Genomic DNA, 10,521 nt, shown 5'->3' on the forward strand with positions numbered 1-10,521 from the left:
ATGTCATTTTACACTCTTAAATTTAATTGATTATTGATGAATTTTATATTAAAAGATTGTTTATTTATTTTGAAAGTTTTTTTATTTTTTTTATAAGTTTGATAAAAGAAAATATGGAAGGTTTATTTGTGGAAATTATTTAGGAATATTATTAATGAATAATTCCTAATCTTACTATCTTACTATTTTATTAAAAATCTCCTCCCTTCACTAATTAATTTTGATGAAGCCTAAAATGAATTTACGTTAATATCCTTTTTCCTATTCACACTAAAAATAATTCCAAGATTTATTAGTAATTCCACAAGCAAAACAATCAGTGGTCTAGAGTTCGAGGCTCAGCTGCGGCGTATTATTATGAATTTTTCTCATCATTAATTTTCTCTGATTGTTTTATATAAAAAAATATAGTTCTTTTTAGTCCCACATCTTAGAATTGACAACACTATGATCAAAGAAACTTCTATAAATATTTTAGGCCAACAATATTAAAAAATATATATTTTTCTTAGTTTTTTTTACTAAGATAAGTATAATATTAAATTAAATTAATTTTTTTCATAGGGAAACCTGTTACGGTAGTTTGTTGCTGGGATTCTCTAGCATTACCCTTGCATTATTGCACTATAGTAGTCCCTTGCATTATTGCACTATAGTAGTTTGTTACTGGGATTATCTAGCATTACCCTTGCATTTGCACTATTGCATGGACCTGACGAATCTTACCCAAATAATTAATTCTAATTAATTTTTAATTCTGAACGTAAGGGTAACACTCAGAAAATCCAAACAATTCGATTTTCAAAAGTCATGACTCTACTAATGATTCTACTTTAGTATTTTAATGTTAAAATGCTTTAATTAATATAATTTTATTATAAAGGGTTAATGTGATTTCAATATATTATATTACAGTGTACACGATCACTAATTTTTATTAAAACATAGTTTACCCGTTCCATTTATTTAATTAATTTTATAATTATTAAATGAATATAAATAAATTTTTATTTAGTTTAACATCGAACTTGCTTTTGAAAATTTTTAGCAGCTTTGTGAAGCTTCATGAAGTCAACTAGTACATCTAGTTAAAGAGAAATAATGTTTGCCATTTATGATTTTAGTTGGATTTCCTCATTTATAATTAGGACATCTCCAATAGTTAGAGTTTTACAAGAACTTTTTTTATGATCTCAATATGTCACATCATGTCATATCAACATTCTAAAAACCTATTGAAACATCTTCAATAGTTAGAGCTTTAAATGATTTTTATGTACTTCATTTTATAATATGTAATTACATAAGTACATGCATATTACATCAATTTCAATAAAAAAAACATCTTTGAAATTTTATTACTGCTCTTTAATAATAAACTTCAAACCTTACATCCACAATAGTTAGAATTTTTTTATTTAGCTTTTTTATTTTGTAAACCTCTTTAAAAATTTTGCATTGGAGATGCTCTTATTTCTGTAAGCCAATGAAATAAATTTTGTGATTCATTTATTACAAATGAAATATCCAACATGCTTATGGCCCCTTTAACTGATTACTATGCTCAACTAGATCCTAATCAGAAAGGTTCTTATTGATATCACGAATCCTATTTGTTAGGCTTCTTTTTGTACAAATGTTTCTCAGTAAGACTTCCTTGAGTAACTGTTGTTTGGATTCATATATTCCATTAGTCGTCGTCAGTTATTTCTGTTAGTCTGCGTTTTAGAGCACAAGTATTTGGGTAAACATTTCCCTTCGGCTGTAGTTCCAATTCAATTGATGAAATTTTAGGCATTGATTATCAGATGGGCTTTAGTGTGGAACATGGATGTTGCTGTCAAAATGGCCAAGTTTATAGAGCTAGATGCCATCAAAGGACTCACAGTTCCGGGCAGCTAAGATCATCAGAGTTGTCTAGGATGGTTATCATCTACCAATCCCCAAGAACAAGTATAAGCTCTTTGAATTCGGCCGACAACATATGTGCATGAGATGGAAGAAGTTGCGAGGAGCTATAAAGTTCTCAGAGGAAAGGGCTGAAATCTATCCAGGTAATGCTTCTTAACAAAGTAGAAAATAGATTTCTTGCAACTTTTAAAAGTCATGAAATTTCATCTTTGCAAGAATGCATCGAATCAGTCTCAAATGTGCACCTACAGTGACACCTTAACCTCTTAGTATGCACTTTTGTTGAAAAACAGTCATAGCCTGAGATTTATCTAGTTATATCCTAATCTGTCTACATTCTTCATTTCTTGCTGTGCATTGAGGATCATCTAATATTTTGTCTTGTTATTTGGCCTGTAGCTTTTGCATGGCTTAAATGTGAAAAGGAGGAGGGAGTAGAAGACTGCGAGAGTTTCTTAAGGAATCACAAGATCCTGACTCAAGCAGCGGCATTTTGGTGCAGTGGCAAGTATGTCAGAAATGTAAAAATTAGAATCATAAAAATATATAAAATATTTTGATGGCCCAAGATCTTAAAATAAAAGATGTGGAGGAAGACAACCAAGAAGTAAATTGACTTAGAAATGAAGACAGACAAAATAGAGACACTAATGAAAAATTGAGGACTTAATCACTTAGATTACAAATGGTTAGGGTTCGTCCCTTTAAATACTCTAATCTAGACTTCTTTAATGAAGTAGCCAACCATTGAAAACATATATTATGAAAGGACTAAAAAAACCTATTATAGTTTCAAGTGGATCTCTTGATCTTCCAACATGATATATGATCCCGTCCGGAAGCTGAGTCGGATGGAGACGAGCTTTAATGGACTGGAAGTTGACGGAAAGTCGCCGAAGCGTCGGATCTACCCGGCACCCCTCTGAAAGGTTCGCACGGGCGACTGACGAACGAAGATGACCAGGACGATAACATTGCGGCCCTGCGCACACTCAGACGAGCCCACGAGTCGTTACAGACCAGAAACCAAGGAAAAAGTCCCCGGGTCAGACCCTCCGACGCTCAAGTCAGGTACTTTTTCCCCAGAAAATACAAAGAAAGGACGAAAAGTAAAGACTGGTGAGAAATGACGAGTGAGCGTACCTGCATAAGGGACAAAGCATCCCTTTTTATACTGCAACGGATGTCTCTGGGACCTGGCGAGTGTCAGGGAATGTCGGCTGTCAGGCTTTGTCTAGCGGCGAATGACACGTGGCTTCTCTTGATAGGCTGGCGACAGAACCAAAGTGGGAATGAGCACCGACTGTTAGCATATTCCCTGACACACTGATGATTCTCTGACATTCTCTGACATTTTCTGACGAGCAGTTGCGATTCCTTAGCTTGTTTGTCCGATAGTGCCTGGACTCTAGGTCTGCATCCTGACCTGCTTCGATCTACTGCTATCCATGGCTTGTACGTTCCGACCTGCCCGACCGGTCTGTTTCCTAACCTGCATTTGTCTATTGTAATCCATGGCTTGCACGTTCCGACCTGCCCGACCGATCTGTTTCCTGACCTGCATTTGTCTACTGTAATCCATGGCTTGCACGTTCCGACTTTCCCGACCGGTCTGTTTCCTGACCCGCATTTGTCTACTGTAATCCATGGCTTGCACGTTCCGACTTTCCCGATCGGTCTGTTTCCTGACCCGCATTTGTCTATTGTAATCCATGGCTTGCACGTTCCGACCTACACGCCCGATCTGTTTCCCGACCTGCTTTCGTCTACTGTTATCCATGGTTTGCACGTTCCGACCTGCACGACCGATCTGTTTCCCGACTTGCTTTCATCTACTGTTATCCATGGCTTGTACGTTCCGACTTGCACGATCGATCTGTTTCCCGACTTGCTTTCGTCTATTGTTATCCATGGTTTGCACGTTCCGACCTGCACGACCGATTTGTTTCCCGACCTGCTTTCGTCTACTATTATCCATGGTTTGCACGTTCTGACCTGCCTGACCGGTTTGTTTCCTGACCTGCATTTGTCTACTGTAATCCATGGCTTGCACGTTCTGACTTGCCCAACTGGTTTATTTCCTGACCTGCATTCTGTTTACTGTTATCCATGGCCTGTACATCCCGACCTGTAACCAAGTCTGTTTCCCGACCCGCTCTCACCTATTGTTATCCATGGCTTGTACGTCCCGACCTATACGCCAAGTCTGTTTATTCTACGCCCAGGGTCTTCTCTCCTTTACCTTTACTTGGCTTATGGGTTCAGTCCTCAACTATACCCGGCCCGTGGGTCCTGTCCTTGACCGCTATCAGGGCTGGCCCTTGTCCGACTTATACCCCCATCCTTTGCCCGCCCCATCAGCTGAGACTTGGACCCTGGCCATGTAAACTTGACTTCGGATCTCCATGTCAGCTTGACTTTTGACCAGCCATGAAGGTTGGACTTCTGACCTCCTTGACCTCCACGTCAGCTAGACTTTCGACCCTCTTGACCTCCATGTCAGCTTAACTTCTGACCGGCCACGAAGGCTGAACTTCTGACCTCCCTGACCTCCACCTCAACTTGACTTCTGACCATTTCATGGTCTTGACTCCTAGCCACATCATCTTACTGACCCCACGAACCTGCACCGTATCAATATAATTCCGAGTTCAGTTTCCAACCAAAAGTAACTCCAAAGAATATTGATGTGATGGTAAAGGGAGCTCATTGAATATGAGTCAAAGGCAGGAACAACAGTCAATGTGCAGGTCAAAATCAAGATGGTCAAAGGCAAGAAACCGTCGGCCCACCGAAGTCGTCCGAGCGAATGTCAACTGATCAAGCGAGTCTGAAGGGTCCAATCGGCCCAGAGGTTCATTGGAGCAGATTGCTCGTCCGACCTGAACAACTATACAGAGGACATCAGATGTTCACAACTGTGACTAAATGAAGGCTAGCCAGACCAGACCAGACCGCCTATCCGGCTAGGCGAGGAACGACTTTATGAGACGAGCAACCATGGAGAAGAACGACCTTGAGCGACCGGGTGGGGAATAATAGCCGAGCGGCTCTCCCGCTCAGTCAAACAGTAGGAACCCTCACGTAGCTCATCATATCTTTATAGGAGTCGGTGTCGTTGACAGAGAGGCATGATCAACAAGTAAATCGTACGATGAAGGTTTCTACCGTCATGTCAGGGATTTGCACGCCCTGTTAAGGAATGGTGTATACTTTTCTCACATGTCTTTTCACAAGATAGTTGGAAAAACGTGCACGTGCCTTGAGAAGCATGCACGTCTGCTACTAGAGCACTATATAAAAAGGAGTGAATGCACCGACAGAGATGTGTTATTTGGACTTGAGCTCTTGTTGTTGCTATAGTTTTTTTCCGTCTTTTCTACTATTCCGTTAACTCACTTGAGCGTCAGAGGATTAACATCGGGGATTTCTTTCCTAATTCGGCACTGACATTTTTAGTTTTGTAGAGTGGAGCAGAGTTTTCTAGGTCAACTGCTGAGCCACATTCCCAGCCAAGTTATCTTCACTATTTTCAGACAACATTAATTATGGCTCCAAAGAATTACTTTAATTTCCAACAAGAAATTGCAACTCTTCTCGTAACTTTTCTCTTCTTTTCGTGTTTGCTATATTCTTTTTACTGCTGTTTTCCTGAAGCGCTTTCTGAAGGGTGTTTCATGTGCCGCAACAATTTAACCTCATACCTGGTCAATAATTATGCGGCAAGACCAAGCTCACCCTAATCTTCGCTAGGGAAGTCCATCAGAAGAAAAATTCTTTCGATATGCTGCCAACCAAGTTGTCCAAATGACGGATCCTGATCAAAGATTATGGGCAAGATTCTTTGTAGTACCAATTATTCCTCCAATCATTCACAATGATTGACCATTTTCTTGTGACTTGGTCCCATCACTAGATCTTCCCCAATTTTCCATATCAATGCAAAGAGACTGATCCTAGATTCTCACGCAGAGGTATTGTTACCTAATCGATAAGATAACTGGTCAAATGGTCCTGAAACAAAAAGCTATAAATCTCAAGTTTCATACCCCGCAAATCAAATACTTCTTGGTAAATCTTTCAGTTCATATTTTGGGTCCATGTAAAACCATGCTATCCTCTGCGGTAGTTTCAATTTTGACTCCAACTTCTTCACTTTCATATCTTGTGGGAAAAAAGAATGAGATGATTCCTCAACTTTGCACTGGATAACTATGTTTATTACTGAGCATAATATTGGCATTTAACTTTGTAGTTTTGTATGATAATATTGTTTTAAAAAGAGAGAGATATATATAATATGCGATTCCAATTCTATGGATCTGATTAATACAGTGACTTGACGTCTGATTATCACAGGCTAGGACAGAATACGATTCCACCGACTGATTAATTTCATCTGAATTAATCATAAATTACACACTTTGACGAATTAAAAAAAAGGGTTGTTTGTGCTCAAATTCCTTGCCTAGTTTTAACTCCATCCCCTTATCCTGTCTCGCTTGGCAATATCCTACTAATTAGCTGCTTTACTTTAAGATTCCAACGAGTTGTCACCCATTAATTTCATTCATAGGCTAAACAATACAACAACAGGACAAAAGTTAAATAGAATACAACAACAGGACAAAAGTTAAAGAGAATGATCTTCATCTTGATCTTGATTTTTTTTTTATACAAATACTAATTTAATTTATGTTTTTTAATTAATATCAGTTATTTAATTTAACTTGATTAACCCAACTTTCTTAAGTCAATCGTTATTTTAAAAATTTTTATCAGTTATTAATTTATGCTTAGAAAACTTACAAATGCTGATTATACATTATCATTTTAGAGTACATTGAATCATTTCGTTCATGTATTTATTTGTTTATATTTATTTAAAGGATGTGGTCAAATTCTCGAATGATTTATGCAAGTGCTGTGCAATGATTTCGGCCGCACTTGAATAGAGACGGATGCATCGTGTCCATTCAACAACCATGCGAAGTTACTTTGCCTGTTTTATTGTGTGTTGGAAAGTCGAGAATAAAATAGAAATGTTGGGTGATAAAGGACAGTTTCATCGATTCTTATCTTATATTTTAAGAGTGGTTATTTTTCAGATTTGGATCCGTAATTTCAGTGTGACATGACAACAATTTAATATATCTTATTCTAGACATGAGATATATATTCTTTAGGAGTTTGTGCATCACTTTTTCATAATAGATTTCCAAAAGCCAACCTCTAGAATATATTTGTCGTTAAAGAGATTTAAATTCTGATCTTGTTGTTCTTTGTTACTGTAGTTAATAATATTTTTATGGGATGGAAGTAGAGGAAAAGGGAATTATGTCTTTTTTTTTTAAGAATAAATACATTAACGGAAAGAAAAATGGGTTGCAGTTTTATTGTCACATTTATGATTAAATCCCTCAACTTATTTATTTTTCGTTTGAGTCATTAATTGTGCAGTAGTGGCGGAACTTGTCTGCCACCCCCTGCGGCACTGACACGAGCATAGTGAAGGCATTTAAATCTCCGACCACTGGCAGGAACAAGCAGTAGATCTCGCTCGCCACCGGCCCCATGTGGGCCGGTCGCCCGTCGCCGAAGTCCACCTCCTCCAGCCCCAGTTTGGTCCACGGCGAGATCACGAGGCTTGCCGACAGGTCCGGTTGCGCCCGTCGCTGCTCCAGCAGATCCACCACCGAGCGCACGTGGTCGTCGTCGACGGCGTCCTTGGCCGCCTGCACCAGCCTGACCCCCAAGCTGGCGCCGGAGGCGGCCAACTCCGCCGCCGAAGTCTCCGCGCAAGCCAGCACGAACGCGTTGCCGTAGTACCCGGCGGGGAGCTCCGGCGTCAGCCGCCTTCGGACGTTGACGGAGAAGAGGAGCTTGACTCGGAGCGCCGGCGGCGGGTCCAGCGCCCGGACCCACGAGCGCCACACATGCCACGCGAGGGCCTCGAAGGAGGTGCACTTGAGCAGCGGCACGCACTGCTTTTTGAGGTGCAGGATTTGAGCAGCCGTGAAGGTGATCGAAACAGGGGACAACGGCTGAGAGAGGAGGAATTGCGCGAGGTCGTCGTGTTCCTGCTCCGGCCTTGTGAACTCGGAGTGGGGGAAGTCGATCCGCTGTGGCTCCCGGGGCTTCAAGAGGCCGCGTCCGTGGAAGGCGGCGACGGGGAGGACGCCGCCGCTGGGCTTGGCGGTGAGCAGGGCCCACGCGTGCAGGAATTGCGCCGTCCCAACGGCGTCACAGATGCAGTGGTTGAACGCGGTGCAGAGGACCATGCCGCCGCAACTTAAATGCGTCACCTGACGCACAATTCAGAGCCCAAATTGTTAATCGAGTGCCGCATCATCGCCGAGACTCGACGGCGCGAGTCGTTTTCTGGTAAAGAACAAGCGGATTGAAACAGGGGAGGAGGGAGCTCGTGACCTGAACCACGAGCGGCGGGACATCGAGAAAGGACTCAGCGGTCTGTCGGTACAGGAGCTTCCTCCACGACTGGTGGGGCCGGGCGGAGGCGCGGAGGAACTCGTCGGCGGTGAATTCGGCATAAGCCTCGGCGAGCACCGCGCCCTGGGCATTGCACTCGATCTCCAACTTCTCGCCCGCCGAGCTGCGGACGAGGCGACCGGCGAGGGGGTAGTACTCGACGAGGGCCTTGGCCAGGGAGGCGGCGAGGGCTGCGCCGGGGACCGAGCGGCGGTAGACGTAGAGGTACTTGATGGAGAAGCGGAGGAAGGGCTGATCGTCAAGGTTGGAGAGGTAGAGGGAGTGGCAGGGTGTGGGGTTGCAGGGGCGGACCAACAGAGGCGGTTTGATGTAGTAGCAGTCTGGGACCTCCATGGCTGAGATAGATGGAGTAGCGGTGGCGGCGGCGGTGGCGGTGGCGGCGGTGGTGGTATATATAGATAGAATTTAGAAAAGGATATATGGAGAATAAGGAGGAGATAGAATGAGAAAGAGACGCGTGGCGGAAGTGGAAGATAATGTCTGGTGAAAGCGAGCGAGATTAATGGTGACAGATAGATAGGACCATCTACCACGGAAATACACGGTGGTACGGGGATAAAGGTGGATGTTAAAAATAAAAGTTATTTATATTTGTTCTATATATATATATAATTAATTAAATAAATAAATTTATAATTCGATAAGTTAAATAAATAAATTTGAATACATATATTTTTAACTCGTTAACTAACAAAAAAAGATAACATGTTAATTATATTAAAATTAGAAGGCACCAATAATGATAGTTGGCCATGGGTAAGGACACTATTTCCAATATAATAACTTCTATTCATGAATAATATTCATAAAAAATATTCATAAATCATATTTATTAATAAAACTCTTTTCAATATGTTAAATAAATAATAAAATAAAATAAATAAATAAATTTAAATTATTAAGTTCAATCACCAATCAAACAATTAAAAGTTTCAAACAATCAAACAACGTTGAATTAAGAGCTTAATAACATATAAACGAACAAAGTTCGAACCAAGCTCAAGTCAAGTTCAAATCAAGCTCAAGCCAAACTCGAACCAAGCTCAAGCAAAACTTGAACCAAGCTCAAGCCAAGCTTGAATTGAGAGTTTGATAACATCTAAATGAACCAAGCTCAAGCCAAGCTTCAAACAATCTCAAACTCATAAAAATTAAACCAAGTCAAGCTTGAACACTCATTTTAAAAACTTAGTTCATTTTAAACTCAACTCGGCTCGGCTTGGTTACCTTATCAAATAAGCTTGAATACTCAAAAACTCGGCTTGGCTCGGCTTATTTACAGCCCTACTGGTGAGACTGAGCGGTCAATCGTTAGAGTCATCAATTGAGATAAACTTATATCCGAGTGGGTCATAGGATTATTGACCCTCGAGTGGTTGGCCGGACCTTAGGGTGGCCTGTTCAGGCCTTAGATGGTCGATCGAGTCTCAAGATGTTAGGGGTACAATAAGTAGTGACAATCTAGCCGACCAAGCCTTCCGATCGATCGATCAGACATATAGCCCGATCAAGGCATATGACATCCTTAATGCGAGTGAAAAGACCAAGTGAAAATAGAGTCGCTCAACACATTTCATGAGCCCAAGCGGGCGATGTTCTTGAGTAATGGCCAGTCAGCCCAGTGTGGACCCCAAGGTCCGACGACTTCGTACTCTCTTTTGGAAGTTTGTGTCACGAGAGATAGAGAATATCCTACAAAATATCGCACCTTCAAAGCTTCCATCATATCAAATTACAAGGATTTGCGGGTCTATTTAAGAAAAAGTATCAGAATCACTTTATGACATGTCATTTCTTAGAAGCGCTTTGGAAAATATATAAATACTTTGAGATACGTGCATAGATACAACAATAACACTATAAGAAGGGGTCTATCTACAGGCGGAGGTATGCGATACTCTATAATTCCACATACTTGTTGCTTTCGTTTTCTTCCACTATTTTCTTCTCATAACTCAATCATTGACTTGAGCGTCAGAGGGCCAACATCGGAGTACCTTTCCTAGCTCGGCACTAACGCTCTCTATGTTACATAGGACAGCTTGGAATCTTCGTTTGGTCAACTTCAGAGCCGCCTTCTCAGCCAGCCACCTTTATCAA

The 10,521-nt window shown here is 41.1% G+C and overlaps 1 protein-coding gene across 1 annotated transcript; it reads right to left on the reverse strand.

Moving 5' to 3' along the window:
* Nucleotides 1–7,319: 7,319 nt before the first annotated feature.
* Nucleotides 7,320–8,811, reverse strand: LOC122008268 (alcohol acyltransferase 9-like). The gene is made up of 2 exons (XM_042563947.1): nucleotides 8,341–8,811; nucleotides 7,320–8,216 (listed from the first exon to the last, which is right to left on the reverse strand). The coding sequence occupies exons 1-2, from the start codon at nucleotides 8,752–8,754 to the stop codon at nucleotides 7,341–7,343; spliced, it is 1,290 nt and encodes a 429-aa protein (XP_042419881.1). The 5' UTR covers nucleotides 8,755–8,811; the 3' UTR covers nucleotides 7,320–7,340.
* Between the last annotated feature and the right edge of the window lie 1,710 nt (nucleotides 8,812–10,521).

Source organism: Zingiber officinale, chromosome 8A (assembly GCF_018446385.1).
Source record: "Zingiber officinale cultivar Zhangliang chromosome 8A, Zo_v1.1, whole genome shotgun sequence".
Classification (NCBI taxonomy): Eukaryota; Viridiplantae; Streptophyta; class Magnoliopsida; order Zingiberales; family Zingiberaceae; genus Zingiber; species Zingiber officinale.

What these genes read in the sequence shown, in the direction of transcription:
- LOC122008268 (XM_042563947.1), bottom strand. Translation starts at nt 8,754, where the DNA reads ATGGAGGTCCCAGACTGCTACTACATCAAACCGCCTCTGTTGGTCCGC. An exon ending in TCCCGCCGCTCGTGGTTCAG is followed by an intron (nt 8,217 to 8,340) that starts GTCACGAGCTCC and finishes ATTGTGCGTCAG; the next exon opens with GTGACGCATTTAAGTTGCGG.